The sequence below is a fragment of the Aquarana catesbeiana genome, linkage group LG01, assembly GCF_042186555.1.
Source record: "Aquarana catesbeiana isolate 2022-GZ linkage group LG01, ASM4218655v1, whole genome shotgun sequence".
In the NCBI taxonomy this organism is placed as follows: domain Eukaryota; kingdom Metazoa; phylum Chordata; class Amphibia; order Anura; family Ranidae; genus Aquarana; species Aquarana catesbeiana.
Window position 1 is genome coordinate 288,550,902 of NC_133324.1, and position 22,832 is coordinate 288,573,733.

General features: G+C 43.2%; 1 protein-coding gene across 3 annotated transcripts in view; it reads left to right on the plus strand.

The window, feature by feature from the left end:
* The window catches only part of EIF4ENIF1 (eukaryotic translation initiation factor 4E nuclear import factor 1), a 59,850-nt gene that overhangs the window by 13,497 nt on the left and 23,521 nt on the right, over positions 1 to 22,832 (plus strand). For 2 of the 3 annotated variants that reach the window (XM_073629265.1, XM_073629267.1), the window contains exons 7-15: positions 1,612 to 1,778; positions 2,448 to 2,583; positions 9,107 to 9,283; positions 13,683 to 13,915; positions 14,362 to 14,436; positions 14,514 to 14,694; positions 16,063 to 16,145; positions 19,321 to 19,457; positions 19,547 to 19,634. In XM_073629265.1, the coding sequence (XP_073485366.1) occupies positions 1,612 to 1,778; positions 2,448 to 2,583; positions 9,107 to 9,283; positions 13,683 to 13,915; positions 14,362 to 14,436; positions 14,514 to 14,694; positions 16,063 to 16,145; positions 19,321 to 19,457; positions 19,547 to 19,634 (1,277 nt within the window). The remainder of the gene's footprint in view (positions 1 to 1,611; positions 1,779 to 2,447; positions 2,584 to 9,106; positions 9,284 to 13,682; positions 13,916 to 14,361; positions 14,437 to 14,513; positions 14,695 to 16,062; positions 16,146 to 19,320; positions 19,458 to 19,546; positions 19,635 to 22,832) is intronic. The other variant, XM_073629268.1, reaches the window with a different exon arrangement.

Sequence of the window (22,832 nt, forward strand, 5' to 3'; positions counted from 1 at the left end):
TATTTTCCCTTTTTGGTATAAGATTATTTATTTTTATGAATAAATGGTGATCATTTGATTTGCCCCTGCCAGTGTTAGGGATTTGTCTCATCCATGTAAACTGATGTACTCTGCTGGAGAGTTTCTGCTGTGAAGACTTACTGGCTGAATTACCAGATGAAAACAGCCGAGATGAAGGAAACTAATGCAGCTATCACATCTAAGCTTTGATAAGCTGCAATAAAATTGCTTTTGGGTTTATTACTGCTTTTTAATGTCAGTTTGCCAATAGACTTTAGAAAGAGTATTTAATGTGTGCACCTTTTTCTAATACAGAGCATTTTAAGTGGTTTTTTTTTTTTTTTTTTCCTTAACTCTTGTACAGTGACAATCCTCTTCATGACCTTAAGCAGTTTTTGGCAAACACAATTTCACTCAGGTGACACTTTTTTTGCTTTTCAGCATAACCTCCCAAGTGGGCATTTGGAACAGTACCTGAACCTCTACAGTGGTTTTAAACCCAAAAGTGAACATTTTGCACCCCCACCACTTGGTATCTATTCCGCCACTGAGGGTGGACCAGGAGCTTTTCAGTATTCTGGGGTTGGGATTTCTGTAGCTGTCAAAAGCTTGGGTAGCAAAGATTAATATTTGGGTGCAAGCCAAGGTTTCTTGAGGAAATTGGAGGACCCAGGGGCCTGGTGGAAGGGTGGCGTGGCAGTGTTTGGGTTGATGGGATTTCGGTGTGTGAACCTTTGTCTTTATACCACTGCACTCAATGCTTAAAATGGTGGTATTGGAGGTAATGTTAGAAGAATTTTGAGTAGATGCTCCTCAAACAGGGTGTGAGACCATTCTGTTCCCAGAGAACCAAGTAGTGTGTCAAGGGGATGGGCTTAACTTGCAGCCACTAGGAGTATTTTGTACAATGAGGGGACAGTTGTGGGCAAAAAGACTGGTTGCCCTGGGTTTAAAAACTTGCCAAACATTTAAGCCTTATTAAAAGGCTTCTCAACCCCTTCACAGATTTTTAACAGGGACATGTGCTATGTACTCTGGACCCTTGGGTTTTTAAACTTCTTCCCTTGATGTCGTCCTAAAGAGTCTGAGGCAATAGACAATTATGGCATGTCATACTGGGTCCCAAGTGTTCAGTGGATTGGTGGTCATATGGAGGGGGGAGCAGTTTGCTATGACTTGTTTCCAGGGCAATATGCTTAGTTTTTAGCCTAGAGTTTCCTTAACATCCACTCTGTCATCCCCTTTTTTTTTTTTTTTCCCTCTCTAACACCTCCAATCCAAAGTGTTTGAGTAATGAGTCATGGTATTTCCTAACTGGTAAGCACATGCCTGCTTTGGGTTTTGATTATTATTAGAACTCTATATAAGATGCTGTTTTTTTTTTTTTTTTTTCCCCTAAAATCAACAAATGTAAAGGTCAAGGAACTGAAATCTTGTTGGTAGCGATATCTAACATTTAAAACTAGACTAGATCTAAGGCGACATTCATTTTTTATAAATCCAATAGAACGCCTCTGAGAGAACTGTTTTGATTTCATCTCCGTTTTGGTTAGCGTGTCATCTGCTTTTCTGGCCTGTATAAGGTTCATTATTTCATGGCCTCTTTCTCAGGAATTGAATGTAATGGTGGCATCTTGGAGGAAGAAGAAGTTCCTATTCAAAGAGAAACAGCTGACCAGGAAGTGCCTCAAGAGGCTGTTCTCCCACAACCAGCTCCAGGGGAGTTTGACTTCAATGAGTTCTTTAACCTGGACAAGTCTGTCCCTGGCTTGGCATCGGTAAGTGCTGTGGTGTAATGCCCCACCTTGTATCTCTAAAAGCACCAAATCTTTGGGTATCTTAAGACTCATGTCTTGGCATGCAACCTGTAAAGTTCCTTTACTTATTGCCTATCTTTTGTTTTACACTGGTGATGGGTAGTCACAGCTTTGCATGCAGAAGGTGTCTGACTTTACCTGGCTTGATATATCACTGAAACAGAACTGCTTTTCCCTTTTTTTTTTTTTTTTTTTTTCTGAGTTTTATTTATACAGGATGTTTAATGTGCAATATTTCTGCCCTAATTTGGGGGTATCATTTGTGAATCTATAAGCTGTCTCGTTTAGCTGGCTGAAGTGGCCTAAACTGACAGGTTTGGCTCATGTTAATTCAGAAATTCTTGGTGGCTCAGTGCTATTTTGAGTTTGGTAGTCCATATCCTAAATGTTATGCAGCATGATCAGTTCTGTTGCTATTGTGGTTTATCATACAAATTGCTTTCATATGAAGTATTCTGTTGTGAATTGTGGGGTTATTTAAAACCTAAGTGCTGGACTTCGGGTTCAAAGCTGGCATTCCAAAGCCACAAAGTGGTCCCTTCACCTACAAGTAAGTGTAATACCATTGCAGCTTATGTTCCACTCTCTATATGATCAATCACTTAACCTGTATGTGTTCTCTTCCTGCAGATGATTGAGGATGTACTAGGGGAAGGATCAATGACTGCCAGCAGATTTAGCCGATGGTTCTCCAGTAACAGTTATTCTGGGAGTCGATCCAGCAGCCTGAGGTCCACCCCTCATGAGGAACTGGAAAGGCTAGCAGGTTAAATTGCTTATATTTTCATTGTCTGTTCTAGTCTTTTGATGTGTTTAGTCTTCAAGCTTACTTGGATCTGACAAGTATTTTGATCTTGGTCAGTAGATTTGAAGCCTCAACAAATGCAGTAGTGCTCCTGTGCCAGTGAAGCAAGCACTTAAGATTTTAAGAGATCAACCATGTTGTGTCACCGGTGCATGCACTCTGCAGGGACAGAATGCCGTCCCTTCAGAGCGCTGTGCCAATGCTCCTATGTGCATGCATGGGAGTAATGTCATGGAGCCTGTCAACCCGGAACAAAGACCGGGTGAAGATGGAAGCCCTGTCAGTGGTGACAGTGTGCTGCTGGAGTGCTTTAAGGTAAATCTTAATGTGCTAGTACGCAATGCATACTAGAACCTTTCGCTATTACTGTGTGTGTGTGTACGTTACTACAGCTTTAACTTGCTTTGTCAGGTTGCCTATGAAATGTTTGCATTTTCCTCTAAATTAAGGCTTTCCAGAGTAACTTGTGGGGGTGGGGAGTTTTTCACTGAGTGCTCGGCTACTTCAGCTCCAGAAGGTTTTACCCGCTTCCTGTCCAGGCCTTTTTTTTGCGATACGGAACTGCATTGCTTAACTGACAATTGCGTGGTTGTGTGACGCTGTACCCAAATAAAAAATATTCCCAATAAATTAAATTTCTTAAATTTAAGTCAGTATTCAGCTACATAATTTCAGTAAAATCCCAATAAGCGTATGTTTTTGCATAAAAATGATTGTCGACAAACAAAATTTTTAGGGAGTGTATGTAACTTTAGTAATGGCAGCTATTCCCTCCCCCTCCCCCCCCCCCCCCTCCCCCTCAGGACTGTGACATTGTGGCAGACAAATTGGACTAGGTGTCACTGGTCCCCAAAAAGTGTCCCTATAATGCCTCATACACACGGATGTTTTAACAGCAGATTTTTTTTTTTTTAGTTTTTTTTTTGCTGCTTACGAACGCCACTCCATGTTCAATGGGCTCATACACGCCAAAAAAAAGCTAAAAAAAGCGCATTAGCGATATACCGACGTTTTTAAGCTGTAAAAATGTTTGTGGGTAATTTGGGAGGGGAAACTAGCAGAGGTATGGGGTGTGTGTTTTTTTTTAAAAAAAAAAAAAAAAAAAAAAAAAAAAAAAAAACCTCCGTGTGTGAGGCCTAATACTATGATCAGTGCAAAAGAAAATGCACGGTCACAGTATAATTGACACTGGCAGGGAAGGGGTTAACACCAGGGTTATTAAAAGGGTTAAGTGTGTGCCTGGGAGGTGCTTTCTAACTGGGGGGATGGATACACTGGAGGAAAAGACGTTCAGCTTGGCTTAAACACGATCTTTTACTCCTGACAGATCAGTGGTGTGCTTTTTAGAGTCACACCGCTGATCCGTCTCTCCACAAAATGATTGGCGGCCATCACAGCCGCTGATTAGCTCCCACTGATGTCTAATCATAGCAGGAGCTGCGCTTCGGCAGCACGCGCATCATACACTGCGTGCACAAAATCCATGTAAAAGTATGTGATTTTGCACAGCCTGCCGCAGTATGACATGGGTGGTCCGGAAGCGGTTAAAGAGGTAGATCTAGATTCTTGTAAGACAAAGGCCTTACTAGCTCATTGTGAAATGCTTACCTTGGCCCGAAGCCCCTGCAGCGCGGGAGCCACTGGTCACAGCACAGGGCCCTGAAGAAACGGCACATGCAGCCGTGTCTTCAGAGTGCATGCGCTGATGGCGTATATAGTAAATCTCCTGCAAGTTTAGGAGAGACTTACAGTGCTTACAGAACTTTGTAATTTAGAAGTACTTATCCAATGTAACAGGTAAAAGTGAGCGCTGAACCCAACACAGTAATAGATTGATACCAGTGTAAGATATATAAGGAATTAAATGAAGATTAAAAATAAAATATCAAATTAAAATATAAAAGCAATGTCAATAGTAAATGTGGGTAGATAAACATGAATCTCTCAGCGAAAATTTAAATTAAATGTCCATATAGACTGAAGAAATGTCCATGTTAATTTTGTAATCCACTAACCACATTAGAAGGCTGCCCTGCTTGGAGGAAAGAAGTAGTCCTCTAGGTGCTGTAACATAAGAACACAAGGCGCCACTCTAAGTGCAGAATGCCATAAAATTTATTTAAACAAAATGTAAAAAGGTGGTACTCACAATGGTACATGTTAAAGAAAACATATAGGTAGTGTTGCTGCTGTATCCTTGACGGTTCATAGTCCGGTTCGAGTAGTGCTAGTGTCCGGTGGACAGGCTCGGCGGTGGATGCCGTCGCTTCCTGCCGCTGGAACGCACGCTGTAACCCAGGAACCACAGCTATGAGATCTCATAGCTGTGGTTCCTGGGTTACAGCGTGCGTTCCAGCGGCAGGAAGCGACGGCATCCACTGCCGAGCCTGTCCACCGGACACTAGCACTACTCGAACTGGACTATGAACCGTCAAGGATACAGCAGCAACACTACCTATGTTTTCTTTAACATGTACCATTGTGAGTACCACCTTTTTACATTTTGTTTAAATAAATTTTATGGCATTCTGCACTTAGAGTGGCGCCTTGTGTTCTTATGTTACAGAAGTACTTATCCATGAGGCTCTGTTTTGGCATGGTTTCTCATGCAGCTGAATTTATTTTCATGCCAGGGTAAAACAAGTACTTCGTAAGCAAGTGCCCATTCTGAAGCCAATTTTGACTGATGTGCAGCTAAGCAAGTTCCGAGCACTAGCAGACCAAAGATCTAATTATTAAAGCACTGCAGATTTGAGTACTTTAGGATCAGAAGATTGACTGCAATGTTGAAGGTCCCTGGGCTTGCCTTCTGTTAGTGGCAGGGAGTGGCGGTGTTTGGGCAAAAGCTTCACCAGAAGGGTATTCTGCTGATGTGGGAAGAGTGCCCTTAAATGGGAATGGTTGGTAGAATTTCATTCTGTTATAGTTGTAGAAAAATTGGATTTCTAGTTTACCTGTAATATCCTGTGAGTACATCACAGGGCAGGGTATCGTGTCATCCATTACAGTAGGGTTTTGCTGCCACACTTGGGTGATTGGATACTGGCAACGACAGGAAATCCCCTCTGCAACATAACCCTCCCAACTAGGCAAGGTTTGTTTTTGTTTTTTTTTTTTTTTTTTTTTGTAGCAAACCACCAAAAACTACCTGTTGGTTAAAGATGGCTGAGGCTGTAAAACGACCTTGTCACAGTGGAACACAAACATTTCCTTGTGTTCATCGGGTGAGAACAGCCAATTCCTAAACTCTGACCCAAAGTAATTGCAACCAGAAAAATAACCTTGTCACAAGCACTAAGGGGATATCCTTGGATTGAGTTCCCACTAAGTCAATAGTCTTAAGTGGTGGGACAGTACACAGAGCAATGACTCCTTGCTTCAAGAAATGTGAAGTGATTGGTCTCTGGAAGAGTAACACCAAGCAAAAATCCGACCACTTATTGTACGCTAGGCCAGTCCCTGATCGACTTCAGATTGGCGAAATGCCAAAATGTGACCCACAAAATACTACATGGAAGAAGTCCTCAAGCCTCACAAAGACTAAAGACTTCTAAGTCCTGTGATGAATCTTCTTTGAACCTGCTTCCTAGCCTTTAAAATGAATAAGCGGATTAGCTTCTCAAGATCCTGGCTTTTCCAGCCATGCCATTAAGCCACCAACTGTAAAGGATAAAAGATGGGACCTTTCAACAGGAGGTGGGTTCAATTGTAAAAGGGTCCATGGTTTGTCTGCCCACCATGTCAAGATCCCTTGTTCTGGGCCAGGCCGGGATGGTCAGAATCACAAGAGCACCTTCCACAAGAATCCTGCAAAGCAGGCCAAGCCAAAGCTGTAAAGGCATAAATTGGAGAACTGATACCTTGGTGTCACCAGAGCTTTTATTGCAAGCACTTGTGGAGTTCTAGGTATCAATATGTCCAGCTCCACATTGAACCTAGATGCCAGGAGATCCCCATCACCTGGCTATCTCAAAGTTATGTGGCTCCACAAAACAAGGTTTCATGTGTTTACTCAAACCTGTTCAGGGTTCTGAAACCAAATGGCAATGCCCTGCCCCATTCTTGATGCTGTGGTTCATGTTTCTTGAGATGCAGACTTTCTGGATGGAATCTGTGGTCATTAGTTGCCTCCCTCCAGCAAGGCGACATTCTAGAATCTGTGGATCTGATGGATGCTTATTTACACATACCATTATTTTCACATGAGATTCCTGTAACTTGTGGATTTTCAACTTGTGGCCCTGCTGTCTGCAGCTGACCTGACAATGCACAACAGCCTGGTGGACTGGGGTGAAGTTCTGGACAATCTCTCAATCCAGGGGACTTTGGTCACTGCAGGAGGGGTCGCTGCCAATCAAGATCTTGATATTAAGTTTGATTTTGTCTTGCCCTGCTCAGTGCATCTGGAAGGCCTCCCTGGAAGGGTTGTGGGACCATGCCAGTGGCTTCAGGGAAGCATGCAGATGAGAAGTGGATCTCTTGTCTTGATGGAACTTCATATCTCGGCCCTGTCCCCTCTATCCACATTCTGGCATGGAAATTTTTGGCAGGTGGTTTTTCTCTGCTGCCAATTAACTCCAGGGGAGGTGGGTTCTTCACCCAGAGGTGTTTGAGAAACTACAGAAGGTGGGGAACCCCAGATGTTCTGGCATTCAGGTTCAATGCAAAACTGGGAAGGTTCATATCCAGAACCGGGGTACCATGAGTATTTTGCAGTGGATGCTACGACACTTTTTTAAAATCTTTTTTCCAAACTTATTCCTTTCTAATTTACAGCTTCTCCCTCATGTGCTTTGCAGGGTTTTAGTGGAAGGCATTCCACTGCCCTGGCTTGGCCATGGAGAACTTTTTTTTTTTTTTTTTTTTTTTTTTTTTCTAGGACCTCAAACTTGTTGGCAGATGCTTTTATGGACCCTTCTTGAGTGACGATCTTCCAACCTTTTTATATTCACTGTCTTTAATGGCATGGTTGTGGAAGCCAGGGTCCTTTAGAGTCAGGGGTGTTGCAAATTTTCATTCCTATCTTGCTAAAAAGCTAGAGAACTGCATCCTTGCAAACATCGTGGGACGCATCCTGGCATTTCTCCCATCTCTGGTTTTGACTAGTGTGTGTGTGGCCTTGATTATGATATATTTATTTCTTTGACTTTCTGAGATCTATTGCTTTCCGTTGCATGCCTTTTTTGTACAAGGGGTCATGGGTTTTGTTCCACCAGTTAAAGCAGAAGTTCCTCCCCCCCCCCTCCCCCCCCCTCCCCCCACCATTTTGGGACATTCAGCGATCAGAGTGGATGTTCAGACCCCCTCCGCAGCCTTCTGGGACATGTCACAGGTCCAAGAAAGCTGTAGGACCAATCAAATGGCTCAGCGCAGTTTGCTCATATGCACTGAGCAGCTGGCTGTGAAGCAGTCAGTCACAGCAAGCTGCCCACAGTATGCCTGTGCCAGGGACCGAAGGGCGGTGGAGAATCGCTGGATTCTGGGGCAGGTGAGTGTCCTAGTAGGAAGTCAGCAGCTACAGTTTTTGTAGCTGCTTAATTTTTGAACGTTAGACTGGACAACTGCTTTAAGACTCTGTGGGACCTCAACTTGGTACTTTTCAGTATTACAGAAATTGGCTTTGAATCCCTTCAGAATATTCCTCGTCCTATTTGACACAGAGGGGGTATATTTCTGGTTGCCATTTTGGCTTGTAGAGTCTTTGGCATTGACTGCCCTTGCCTGTAAGGAACTGTTCTGGTGCTTTACCATAAGGTGGTTTTACTGCTTCAGCCATCCTTTTTCCTAAGATGGGTATCTTGGTTCCAACTTATCCAGGACAGTGTGATGCCTTCTTTCTGTCCCAAACATCAGATGCTGGGTGACAAGGCACGTCATGCCTTGGATGTGGCTTGTTCAGTCAAGATTTGCCTGGAATCGACTGCTACCATTTTTCAGTCTGGTTCCCTCTTTTGTGTTCCAGAAGGGTCATGCAGCTTCAAAGTGTACCGTGTGTGTGGTAAAGTTCCACTGACTCAGTCTAACAGTGTTGGTGCTTCCTGGGCAATTTGACACCAGGTTTGGTAGCTCAGGGTTATAAAGCTTCTATCTGGTCTTTAGTTCATATTTTTATCAAATGGGTGTTCAAGCCTCTAAGGGGGTGACATTTGGTCAGTCTTGCAGGTAGCTATGTGAAGTTCTAACCTGTGCTAGGTTTTTTATTTTTTTATTTTTTTTCTTCCCTGATGCTTTAGTCTATACCGTTTTGGATCTTTGGAAAGTGGTAGAACTGGGGGGGAAAAAGGTGGGTGTAATGCGTAGAGCCATCCAGGGAGAACGCCAATGTGAAGATGGTGATGGTTATGGTTGAATCTGAGATTTTGTTTCAATATGACCAAATTTTAGGTTTATCCAATGTATTATGAAGTCTAGCCATTAGAGCTTTATTACAGAAAATATGCATTTAAGGGCTCTGGACTCAAACTATTTTTTTCTCTTGATACAGGCTTGGAACAAGTTATTCCCTCTCTTGGACAGAACTCTGGAAATTTTTTTGCTCCTATTCAATTTGAAGAAAATGCTGACAAAGTTGACATCTTAGAGATGTTCCAGAAAGCCAAATTGGATTTAAAGCCTTTGTTGTCAAACCTTACTGCAAACAAGGAAAAGTTACGGGAAAGCAGTAAGTTTGTGGGGGTTTTTTTTTTTTTTTTTTTTTTTTTTTTTTTTTTTTTTTTTTTTTTTTTGTAGAATAGGCTGACAAATTTTTGGGATGGTGGTGGACAGGGGCATTGTTTCCGTTGTCATTTTCCTGAAGCTTAGTGGTGGTTGGAGCAGTCAGTGAGAGCATGTGGTTTATATTTCATTAATGAATACCGAACACTTTGATCCTGAGCATTGTCTAGCTTTTTAACTTGGCATTCCCCAAATTTTAATTGCCTGCTCAGACTTTTTTTTTTTTTGCACATTTTTAAGGTATGCTTTGTTAAAGCAACATCATTTTTGACAGGCCTGTGGTGCACTGCAGGTGCATGGCCCAGTGCTGTAATATATGTATTTAGTTTGTCATTTGAAGATTAAACAGCACAGTGATTAGTGCATTACATGCATTTCATTACTCCATGGTACCGTACTGAGAAATGGGCCCCTTCTGCATAGAGCCTAATTTGCTAAGCAGGAGTATCCCCTGGGGATGATGCATTGCTGGTCACTGGCATTCAGTTTATCCCCATACTATGGGGAAAATCTTTAAAACATTGCTTTATGGATTTTGACTGCTATGGATTTTTCTTATCCACTGAGGGACATAAGAATTTGGAAACTGCTTCTACTTTTACTGCAGGAGGTTGGGACAGAAATTGTAAGCCAACCCCTATATAACACTTTCTCTACCCAGCACCCCCTAGTAGTTTGTCCTGAGAGGTTGAAAGCTCAGATTATGCTGGCTCATTAGCCTTCTCCCTTTGTGGTATCTTACTGTATCTTCAATTAAGATTTCTTGCTACTTAAGCTGGTTTCTACATAGCGGCTATTTGGATTGGTATTGTTCCTTAGCATTCCTGTTGGACTGGATTTGCAGGGCTAGCCTTCCAGTATTGGATGTTGCGTTATGGTGCTTTTCAGACCTTGGTGTACTGTTGGCTGCTGAGCGCTTTCCAGGTTCAGGACATTTGCAATGTCTCTGGAAACTTAGTTGGTGAGGTAAGTCAAATCTGGTTAAAACAGAGCTGCCTCACCAATTGCATCATTGGATGCCACTTTCAAATTTTTTCCTCACCCCTGGTTTCACCATGTTGAGGGATTGAGTGTCTACATCTGCAGGGTGACGTGCTCTCTTGCCTTTCAGCCTGAAGAAAGCAGTCCGGTCCTAAAACACATAGATGGGTCTCCGGTCTGTTTTCACTGCCCACCTACAGAGACTTGTTCACCTACAGATGCCTGAAACCCTTCTTGGCACCAGCTGTTTAGGAGTACTTGCTGCTGCATAGTTTTTTGCCTTCATGCATTGAAACCATGAAGGTAAACCTTGAGCCTTTAGAACCACTTTAACACTCTGAATACGATCTTAGTACCATGTTCATATGGATCAAGTTTGGTGGGGTTTGAGTTTCTTCTCAGACCCCAGACACGCCTTCCAAGTGTTTAGGCGGATGGGCCCCTGTTTGCTTCTGTTCTTGTGACACATGCACCAGCCTGGGTTGCAATATACTCTCATCCCAGCCAGGGGGTTTGTTCTGTGTGTGGGGGGATTTGGATTTCTGGTTTGCTAGAAAGTTCCAGGGTCTCTGGTTAGTGATGCATTGCTCCTGACTGGGCAATTCCATCAATGATGCAAGCTGCTGATTGTGGTCTCACATGTTCTCAAACTCTGGAGAGAGTCACTAGAGCTCAGTTAGTCCCTGAGTTATTGCAATTACTTCATGCTGAACCCCTCAGTTTGCATCCATTGTGTGAGTACTTTCATAGGAGACGTTACCCACTGGGCAGTGGTGGGTTACAGGCGTGCTGGAGCACATGGGACATGGTGGGAATTTCACTGTAGGCCCTGAGGACCCCCCCCCCCCCCCCCCCATAACTTTTTTTCAGGCTGGCAGCAGTTCCCTTTGTTCTAAAGCACGTTCTGAAACTGACACTATTCCAGCCTCCTTCAGACACACATGGCCTGCCTAAAGCAGAATCTTCTGTCACTTTTTGTTTTTTTTTTTTTCTCGCTATCGGCACTTGTGGAATCTCTGGGTACAACACCCCCCCCCCCCCCCCCCCCCCCGGGCTCTTTTGCCACCCCACCACCTGATTATCTTCAGCTGCTACAACCCATTTTACAAAACCTAAAAGGGATGCCTCCTTAGTGGAGTGGCCACATGCTGGCTACTGTGGATTTGTTGGTTCAAGCAATGCATTCTAGTCTCTGTATAGAGCCAACTAGTAGGGCTCGTTCACACTCGCAGCCTTTACCTATCTGGGATCAAGCTGCATGGGTCTTGTGATTTGCCAAACTCAGAGGCTATTAAACCCCCCCCCCTCCCATATCTTGCCGTGTACCCTATGAAAGGAGAAGATGGGCTGTGTCCCCAGTTTGGGTACAGCCAATCTGTTACTAATGATAGAATTCTGACCTTTTTGATTTAGTTGATGGGGATCTGAAGACTTTTTGAAAATCCCTCCTTTTTTCTTTGGCAGTCAGCTATTGCCACCCTCTTGGCATGCAGACCACTTTTATTGCTTGTGATGTCCCATGGTCTAGTTAAAATAGGCATTTTGACATGGGAGTAAGTTAATTTGCAGCCATCTTGGAGTACAAGACAGAGTTCACTTCCTTCTTCGCTCGGCTTAACTGCATACGCAAAAAAAACTCCAAAAAAAAAGCCTCATTTTAAGTGGGAGTTATATGGGTATACTGGGGGGTTGTTCCCAGCAAAGCTTTTTGTTCATGGTTTAATCACCTGATGGGTATATAATCCCATGGTCTAAGAATCTACTCCTAAATGTGTATAGAACGCAAAAGTATTTTCTCCTTGTGCTGGGCTTAAGATAAGCTTCACCTTTTTTGAAAATTAAAAAAAAAAATGTATTTTTTGCTTAAGCATTGCACCAATGTGCCATTGGCTTCCATGTCAGTGGGCCAATGAGGGGAGGGGGCGGGGCCTAGCTGGGGCTCATGCCTGAACACAAAGCTGCAGCTCAGGTGTCACCATAGCAAGCTGCTTGCTGTGGGGGCACTTGTCTGGAGGGCGGTGCCAGGAGAGCCGAAGAGGGACCCGAGAGGATCCAGGCTGCTCTGTGCAAAACCATTACACAGGACAGGTAATTATAACGTGTTATTTTTAACCAAAAAAACAGGACTATAACTTTAAAGGGGTTGTAAACCCCGGTTTTTCACCTTAATGCATTAAGGTGGAACCTGTGATGCAGGATAACCCCCCCCCCAATGGCTCTTGCTGCTGTCAATCAAATCCAGTGATGCAGTGTCTGTCAAGGGGCGCAGCAGCAGGACATGGGAACGTGCCCACAGGAGTGGCTCTCCAACAAAGCACAGAAGAGCCAGGAGCGCTGCCGGTGGTCCCCAGAAGAGGAGGATTGGGGCCACTCTGCAACACCAACTGCAGAGGTGGTAAGTATGACTTGTTAAAAAACAATTTTCCTTTTTTAAGGTGAAATAATCCTTAAAGCAGTATTGAAACCAAAAGCAATTAAAAAAATGTAAGTTTGTACACACCCACATCATAAACTATCAAATGCTGTATTACATGCTATTACTGCTCCGTCACTGAGATTCTTTTTCTGTATTCTGCAAAAACCTCTCTACCTTCTGTCCATGTCCCCAATTCAGCTAGGGATTTTGCAGCTGTGGTGTAAACTCGCCATATGCTCAGTTTTCCTCCTCCTGATCACATTGGAGCAGCCCACGCAACTGTAGAGCCGCACATGTGGGTGTATACAGTGGTAAATAACAGCCCGCCCACTAACCAGCTAAACATCCTGGGGGTGGTATATATACATGTAGATTGATGGAGTCTTTACTTCATTCTAAAACAGGCTGAAGGGGTGTGACACTGCCTGTGACTGGCAGAAATCTGCCCACATGTTTCCACAAAAAAAAGATTTCTTATCTATTTGTATGACAATTTTTAAAACCGTTTATTGATCTTAATTATCTGTATTCCAAAGCCTTTTTTTTTTTTTTTTTATCTAATTAGTGCCACCATCCACATACAAAAAAGAGGGAACAATTTAAATTTAAACAGTGGTGTGTTTACGATCACTTTAAGCAAACCATTAGGTTCAACCCAAGTATGAATTTCTTGTACCTTTTTTAAAGAATCTCAGACCTAGAGAAAACATGCAGTTTAGTGAAGCTGACTTATTCTGATTACTTATTCTAAGTTAGTGACTTGAGTATTTTGAAGGATGTTTATAGGTATGACACACACAGAATTGGTGTTCTTAGAAAGGCCTCAGTGGCACATTCAATAATTTCTCAATGAAGGCCAAGCTTGGAATGCTTTTTGTGGTAGTAACTTGTAACATGTGCTGCACTAAATTCCTGGCTTTTTGATGAATTATTTTCTTTTTCAATGTAGCACATTCAGGGGTGGCATTGTCAGTGGAACAGGTTGAAGCTGGACTTAAAGGTTTGAAAGTAGAGCAAGAGAACAAGATTGCAACTCCTTTTATGGCTGAACAGCTGGAGGAGGCATTGACTGCTATGACTGGCCCAAGGAAAATACAGAAGGATGGTGATATGTCTGCTTTTAACAAACTTGTAAGCAGCATGAAGGCAAGTGGGACGCTGCCTTCCCAACCCAAAGTCAATGTAAGTATTTGATGTACCAGCAAAGTTTCAGAAGGTGACTGCGCTCCAGATATTGTAGGTGTTTGGGAAACATTTGTCAGCTCCTTGTATGTGGCCTTAAAGTAAGGCACTGCCTGCTTCTTCTGTGCACCTGTTATTAGTGTTGAAACACTATTGAGGTATTTCTTGGACATTTTAATGTTTTAATCTTGTACTTGACATTGTTAGGTCAGCTTGTTGTCTCTGGCCTTGCTAAGGAGGGTGTTTGACATTGATATGGCATTTATGCCTCTCCTGCTAATGTGACATATCATGCCTGGTTTGAAAATTTCCCTCTTATGTACTGGTGTGTTCACTTGGTTTTTAAAGGGATGTCACTCTGGGTGCAGTTGGTGGAGAGTTAGGCTAAAACTCTAAATTTTCAGTATGTGTTTTAATCTAGCCATTTTAACTCCTTGGTTCTTTAGCGGACCCTAGATGGCCATTTGATGCCCTCCTCCAATGTTGCAGGTCAATCTCCTCTTCAGAGAAATATTCTTCAGGTAATATTATAATATAAATAAATGTAGTGTGTTTTTTTTTTTTTTTTTTTTTTACCATTTTTCCTTGTTTTGGACAGGAGCTTCTTGGCCCTCCAATTCCGGATCCGTCCTCTAGTGTCCTCAACAATGTTATGGGGTCTCTGGATCCTACAGTGTCTATGCTACGGCAACGGACACCTTCTCCTCAGATGCCACAAGTGTTCCCCACACGTGCCTCCTCTGCAGACTACCTTCGAAATAGAGTACCTTCTCCACTAGGCAAGTATTTTGGTGTGTGTTTTCCACACCGGAGGGAGGGAGGGATGAGACCAGTAGGGTATGTGTCTGAATTGGAGACAGGGGTAGGGTGGTGATTGTTGGGGTTCTGGTCTGATCAAACAAGGTTGGCGCTCCGATTTGTAGCAAAGGATCAGAGGCTCATCACATACTAATTGCAGGTCACCATCATCCCACCCATCGCCATAAAACACCCTTATACATTGAGCGCCCATGAGTTCCAAACCTCGTCAAATTTTTGGGGACATTTGCGGCCCATACATGTTAATTTGTAGAGGGGCAGCAGAGAGTCCACCAGTGCATGCTCACTGGGCCACCATGGTGGGAGTCTTCAGCTTCCAGTGCTGTAGGAGTACCTTCCTGACATAAAAACACAGAACAGTAGTAATTTGTGTGTTGAATGTGTCACTAAATCTGATGCCTAAAAGGACCTTGGGGTCCATTGATACTGAAAGGTTGGAGCAGTATTGACATCTGCAACCACTCTCCTCCAGTATTGCTGAATGATTGGGCAGTGCCCGGCGACATGGTAATTATGTTCCCACCATCTGGCACTTAGGACACATTTCTGATTGTGTTGGGTATATCCGGGCCAGTCTTTGGGGGGTGTATTGGGCCCTGTGCAAAAACTTCAGTTGAATAAAGCTATCTCTAGAAGAAATTACTGTTGGTATATATTGTTGTAGCGCCAGGTCCCAGTCTTCCTCTAGAGGGGGAATCTTCCCTATTCCACATCTGGAAGGTGGACGTTCCCACTCTGTCTCCACATGTGAGACGGAGATATATGGAGGACAGGATTCTATCTACACCACGGGAGATGAGAAACCTCTACCACATGCGATACCACGGAGATTACCCGGGGAAGAGGACACCACCAGCATGCACACGAGCTACTGGCGATCTATATAGCAGCTGGATCCAGCTAAAAAATTTAGATTCAAAACCGAACCCCCCCCGTGTTTTAGTCCCAGAACATTGCTATATTGGTGTGGAGACGGCGGATGTTATCTGTGCCTTTACCCGGCATAAACCCCATCTGGTCTCCATGAATTAGGGAGAGTATAACTGTGTTCAATCTATTGGCCAAAATCTTAGTTAGGATTTTGACATCCACATTAACGATATGGGTCGATGGGATGAGCACAGTTCTGGGTCCTTCCCGGGTTTAGGTACAGTTCTACTTCAAATTTTAATATTGACTTACGCATTTTGGTGGCTCATAATGAATTGTTCAGGGGGCCAACAGAACCCAGATATGGAGCTGGACCTAGTTTCAGCTAGGTATAGGGAGGTTCCATTCAGGGTGCATGAATTCATTAGTAATTTTTTATTTTATTCCTTTCCACGCAGGTTTTCCTTCTAGTCCACAACAGCTTCTAGGAGAACCGTTTCCCACTGGAATGCCTAAAGCTGACAGCCCAGTCATGGCACAGGTAATGCCTGGAGTTCTCTAATCTATCACACACATGCTTGACCTAGTGTTTTTCAGCTCTTCAATCTATACTAAACAAATGCATTGGGCGGGGGAATCTATTAGGCCCCTTTCACACAAGCGGTTAGTTTTTTCAGGTGGACTCGATTGCATCGTCTATGGAGAGGCAGGTGTAAACAGATGTGCCCATTTTACACCTCCCTACATCCAATGTGATCTGCTAAAACCAGACGGATTGAATCCCCTTCCATCGATCGGATTTCTTATATTGCCAGTAACAAACTCTGCAGTGGTTGTTGCTCTGCTTAGAAAGGATTGGAGTTGTATCCAAAATGTTCTTTAGAGATCTTCAGCATTCTGGAATCTTCAGAATGCAAATCTGTGTGATGCCTGTTGCAACAAAATCTCTTCCAGTGCACCCTCACTTGCAGTGATGTGTGCGATTGCGCTCACCAGGAGAGAGGATTTTTCACCGAGGCAATTGCTCAGCAGTACCCCATTACACCGTGGAGTTTCACCAGAAATGTGTTTCTTGCTGTTGACCCAGCTATTTCCTATTTAACCAGTTCCCGCTCAGCCTATGGCAAGGATGCCAGCGGGAACCTCTAGTCGATTTAGGGTGGATGTCCTATGACGTTGCCCCGGATCGTGTGGTGCGACTTGTCACTGGCTGCGTCCACCGGACACAGCTGATTACTGATCACTGTACCTGCCAGTAACATGTGACCACTGTAACCAGTCACAGCAGGTAACATGACAGATGCAAACAATGGATAGTTTCCTTCCAAGCCATCCATTGTATAAAATGGTGTTGCTAGCGGAGATTGGTCAGTGTGATCACATGCTACTGGCTGGGTCAATCACAGCTTATCTGTACTACGTGATTTAGCTCTGGCCAATCAACAAAATATTTAATTCAGTGAAATGCTTGAAATTCATTGCTGTATGCAAACAAAAAAAATCACTTCCCCAGAGTAGTACATTACTATGGTAACCGTATGTTGCTCTGGTCAAAGTGTATTTAAAAAATTGGGTTTTAGGGTGTGGGTTTTTTTTTTTTTTTTTTTTTTCTTAAATTACAATTTCAAATCACTTGCCATGTCTTACTAAATACCTTGGACCGTCTACTTTCAAAAAGAGGTCATTTGGGGGATATCTGTACTGTCATGACATTTTGGGCATCAAGAGGCCAGTACATCATTATTGATCAACTTGCAGATATATACCATAGTTTGTGGACTGTATAATTCTCTGACAGACTAACATACACACTGATTTGGGTTATCTTCACCAAAGATGTAGCAGAATACATTTTTTTTGGCCTAAATTCATGAAAGATTGTTTGCAAAACTATAGAACCAAGAGACAATGTGTGGGTTTCCCATTTTATTTAGCAAAAAAAAACCAGTGGTGAAATAAACCAAAAAGCCCTGTGAACAAAATGATAAAAATTTAGTTTGGGTACAGTGTTGCATGACCGCACAATTGCCATTCAAAGTGACAGCACTGAAAACTGGCCTGGGCAGGAAGGGGATAAAAGTGACCGGTATTTACGTGATTAAATGAGACCCTTGTGGTCCCAGTGGGTCATTTTCTGTTCTTTTAGATGCCACGGATAAATGGTTTGGAGGTCATGTTTTGGACAGTGGGATGACTATGGACATCTATTTGGTTTTTATTGCTGTCTGTGTTCCTGTTAGAGATTCACTCTCCTAGTTGCCCTGATAACTCTTTATCCCAGAAAGTGAAAATAAAAATGCCAAATTTTTGGCTGTCCCCAGAAAATGAGGGGAGAGGAGAGGAGGAAAATCTTCCAATTTGGACACTAGTTCTGGGGATCCCCCCTTCCAGTTTTGGCTATGGGACAAAGTGAAGCAAAGTGCTGATCGAATCTACTTGGCCAGGAACATAGTATACAGATAGTAAATATCTTGGCAGATGAGCTGTGGGCTCTTCCAGAATGGCTCTTTGCTACCTCCTGGATCCAATCTTCCATCTGGTTTTTACGGTTCCTGGCTTTGAAATTTCCACCCCCCCCAAATAGCAACTAGGTTTTTTACCTTACTGTGCAGACTAGATTAAAGAAGAAAAAAACCCTTTTGACTTTAGAACAACTTTAACCACATCAACACCACTGTTCATATACATACAGCCTTATATTGAGGTGGTTCTACCAGGATCATGGTTGCAGCTACAATCACATCTGGTACCATTCTTTTTAGCAGGTGATCCTCTGGGAGGCCTGGTACCTATGTGACCAGTTTTTTATCTGATGCAGTGCAGAGGAAGTCAGGGATATTAAGTCCTGTGATGTACAATTAAGAGATTAGGAATTTTAGTTGTAAAATCCCTTTCTTGGCGTACATCACATGACTGTTCCTGAACCAGAGATGGAACCTTAAATCTTTGAAGTTGAAATGGAGGAAATTGATAGGGATACACTCCGTGTAGCAGAAATTGAAGACTATTTTTCAGCCCCTGCATTGAGTCGCTAGCTATGGGTTCTTGACACAGGTTCCCTGCTGTCAACTCGATGTTGAGAGAACTAGCCTTTGCCTAGCAGCGCCTGATTTCTTAACAGCCAAAACAAGCCCCCTATGGGCACTAAGAGGCTAGCAAGACTATATTTTTCATAAAACAAGCTGAGAGCCAGTGCTTAACTTCTGCAAGAAGGGAATTTGGGAGACTTCAAAGCTCTAGCTATAATCCTTTTTGGCTTCTGTTTAAAGTGAAGGTATCCAGCTTAAATTGGATATTGGTACGAGGCTTCACACAAGTCTTTGCAAAATCGCAGTCTGCATTACAATGCAGAGTATAATGGCGAGCTGAAATCTGCAATAGGATCACAAGATACTGCATTTTGGCTGTGGCAAGACCGTTAGTAAAGCAGGAACTGTCCAACATCAGATGACCTTTTGACACCTAGAGTTATCTTCTGGAGTTAAATAAGGGAATGGATATGACTTGCACTGAATACGTTAATTGCATAACTTGGGCTGCCCATATATTTGAAATGTTGAACTCTGAAATCCACATGTTCAAAATGCGTGCGTATTTATATTTTAGTATTATATTAATACTGTATAGTCTAACATTTTTAACCTAGGTTTGTGACTGTGGTTTTTTTTTTTTTTTTTTTTTTTTTTTTTTTTTTTTTCCCTTTAATATTTTAACAGATTAGTTCACTGGAAATGCAACAAGCTATAATGGATGGTTTATTGCCACCTGAACTAGCTTTCCAAGCTGCTAACTACTTTCACCCAGTCTATGGCAAAATGCAAATGGACAAAAACAGGGATGGTTTTCGTAACAGGTTGGTGTAATTTGTTTAATCATTACTAATGGGTATGCTAAATCTTGTCCTGACCAATGGTGGCTTTTTTTTTTTTTCTTGTTTTGCAGACCGCAGCAAAGGTTAAATAAATCTCCAGTAGGCAATCTCCGAGGGTCATCTGTGTCTCCAGGACCTAGTGCCCCTGTTACCAGTATGGTAAGAACTGGGCAATGGGTGAATAGTCTAAGCATGCAAGTAATGCAAAAATATAAAAATGCTGCCCAACCAAACTGATGCATTTTTATTTATGGCGACATCTGAGCCCAATAACTTGCTGCCTTTTTTACGTCAAATGGGGTCTTTCTCAGCCAGGTCTTTGCGTAGTTCTTGGCTGTGTTGCTTACCACACTAAACTTACAAAGTGTCTGCAGAGCCACCATAGAAGTCTGACAGTGCTTGCTTACACCACCTGAAGTTTGAGGGGCTCTTATTCTGTTAGCTTTGCTTTAGAAGTTATGCGATATCTCCAGGATGAACTGGGAAACACAACAAGAAAGACGTCGTCGGAGTTGCTTCCAAAATATATATATATAGTGCAGGAAGGCGAGTGGGGTTCGAACTGGAGCAAAGTTGCTAGAAGATGGCACGTGGTTTGCAACATGCCAACGCTATTGCAGCAGTTGAGGGAGGACTGAGTGGCAGGGGGGGGGATCAGCAAAGCTGTGGGACTAGAGCAGGAGAATCTAGCAGATGTCACGGTGAGCAGCATGGGAACAATATAAGAGGCTGGGGGGGGGGGGGGGGGGGGGGGGGGTACTACTGAGTAGGGATCTGCTGAACAAGGGTACTAATAAGTTGAGGATCTGCTTAGTGGGGGTAATACTGAGCTGGGGTTTTACTGGGACCCTTTAAAACAAATAGAACATCCACACAAACAGGGCATTTTCCAAGCCTCACAAAAGCAATCAAAAAAAGCACATTGAAGTGGTAGGCGCTTTTAAGTGTTTACCACCTTGCGGTTTCCCTCATTGTCCTAACATTCTGCTAAAACTACCCCCCCCCCCCCCCAGCTGATCCTCCACTCTCCACTTTTTACCTTGAGCATGGTTCCAGAATAAAACATTGATGTTTGGCCTATCTTGTACCTCCAAAGGTCTCAAGTTTCTGAAGGTACAAAAATTCATGGAGTCCTACTTGGTGATTTTATTGCTTCATCAGGGGGACTTCTGGAGTCAAAGGATATTAAGAGTGCCTACCTGCACATCCCAAATTTCTGGCCTCACAAACAGTATCTGCATTTGCAGTGGAGGATTGCCGGTGATGTACCTGCTTTTACAGGAAAGATACCAGTCTTCAGGAGTCCTTGTACTTGCTGGTGCATCCGACTTCCCAGACCAGGTTGGATCTAGAATAGTGGAGATCCACTTGGTTGCTGTATATCAGGACATCCTTCCTTCCCGTTTTTAGAAGGTCTTGACAAATGCTGTTCAACATCCTGGAACTTTGGGTGATTCATCTGACTGTGCTACGCTGATCTGTCTACCTTCAGGAGTCTCCTGTCAAGCTGCATTCAGACAATGCTATGGTGTACTTCAACCATCAGCAAAGGGACAAGAAGCTGAGCTGCTCTTCCTGGGCAGAACTTCATGTTCGATCCTGTCTCCGTGCACATTGCCAGCATAGAAAAATGGCAGGCACACTCAGTAGCCTAATCTGGGAGAATATGCCCTTCCCCAGAGGTGTTTACAGAGATTTGTCTGCGGTGGGGAGGCCAGTTGTGGCTCGCTTGGCAACCTGATTAAACAAACAGGACAGGCTTGTGTCCCAGACCAGGGATCCCCTGGTGTCTTCTAACGGTTGCCCTGGTGAATCCTTTGGATCAACTTTTCCTTATCTATGCCTTTTCTCTGTGGCAGCTTCTTTTATAATGGTTGCGCAAGATGAGAGGAAGGCACTTGGTGATTCTGATCTTGGCGTGAGCAAAAGAACATGGTATGCGGACATCGTAAATCTTCCGGCATATGAACCCATTCATTTATCCAGATCGGTCAGATTTGCTATCAACATGGTTTGACCTGCCTTCATACTTTAATGGGCCCTGGCTTTTATGGCATGACTAATTGAAGCCCAAGTCCTAAGGTAGTATTTCTGGCTCTGATTCCTACCTTCCTCAAAGCAAGAAAATCAACCAAGATGTGAGGCTCAATTTATACCTGACAGTATGTCATGGGGTGCATTTTGGCTTTTCTCCAGTCTGGTGTGGAAATTTCTGACTTTGGTTACCATTAAGTGGCAGATATCCTCTGTCCTGGTTGTTCTGTTTCTGAGACTCATCAGGTCTTATTCCTTGGTAAAAGCCTTTGTGCAGGGTCTGACACAAAGCTCCACCTATGTGGCCCCCTCTTTTGTCTGGGACCTTTAATTTGTTTCATCTGTTGTACTGATGTCTCTGCTTAAGGCTGGGTTCACACATGTGCAGCTGTTTCAGTGTGGTTCTGTTCACCGGTTCAGGTGCAAACTTTTACCTGAACCAGACCCAAGATCGCACAGGACCCTTTTTAAAACCGCAGCGCCCTGCACGTGTGAACCAGCTCCATTAAAAGCTGCTCCTATTCACATGTGGGTTTTTTTTTCTCTCCATAAAGATTTTATTCAGTATAAGAAGATTAAACATACAGATCAAGACAGTTGTCGCATGACAGCAAATAAGGACAGCATAATAGTACCATTTAAGATAAAACATATAATTACAGCTTGGAATGAAATGACCAAGAACGAGTTATGAGATTGAGAATTGGCGTCAGAGTGGATGGTCTAATTTTTTACTTTTCATTTCAAGCCGCCCCCCCCCCCAAAATCCTCCCTCTGACATGGCCAAGGGAAGGAGAGCAATTAATGAATCGTCCCTGGTCGGAAATCTAGGGTGTAGTACAACCTATTAAGGCATATGTGGTATCAGAAGAAAGGTACCTACAATTAAATCAGCGTCCATGTTCGACTGATGCATATGGGGTAAAGAAAGCTCAATAATAGAATAAACAGAAAATAAGGAGGGAAAGAAGACCAATGTAGCAAGAAAGAGAAGGAAGAGAAAGTAAAGAGGGGGGGTGGAGGGTGAGCTCTACGGTAGAAAGAGGGAGGAAAGGATAAGTATTGAGATAGGAGGAGGAGGAGGAGGCAAAATATACAGGGGATATTTGTTAGGGAATCGGAGTTGATCCACACCCCTCCGCCACTCCTAATACAACCTGCATCTCATTGCAGAGTTGGCAGATCAATCCTAAAAGACATACTGACGGGTTGTGAAATGAGTCCAGCAAGATTTATGTATTCTGCCTTGCGAGGTATGGATCAAATTGTGTGTGTGTGTGTGTGTGTGTGTGTGTGTATTTTGTTAGATTCTTGCAAACCATT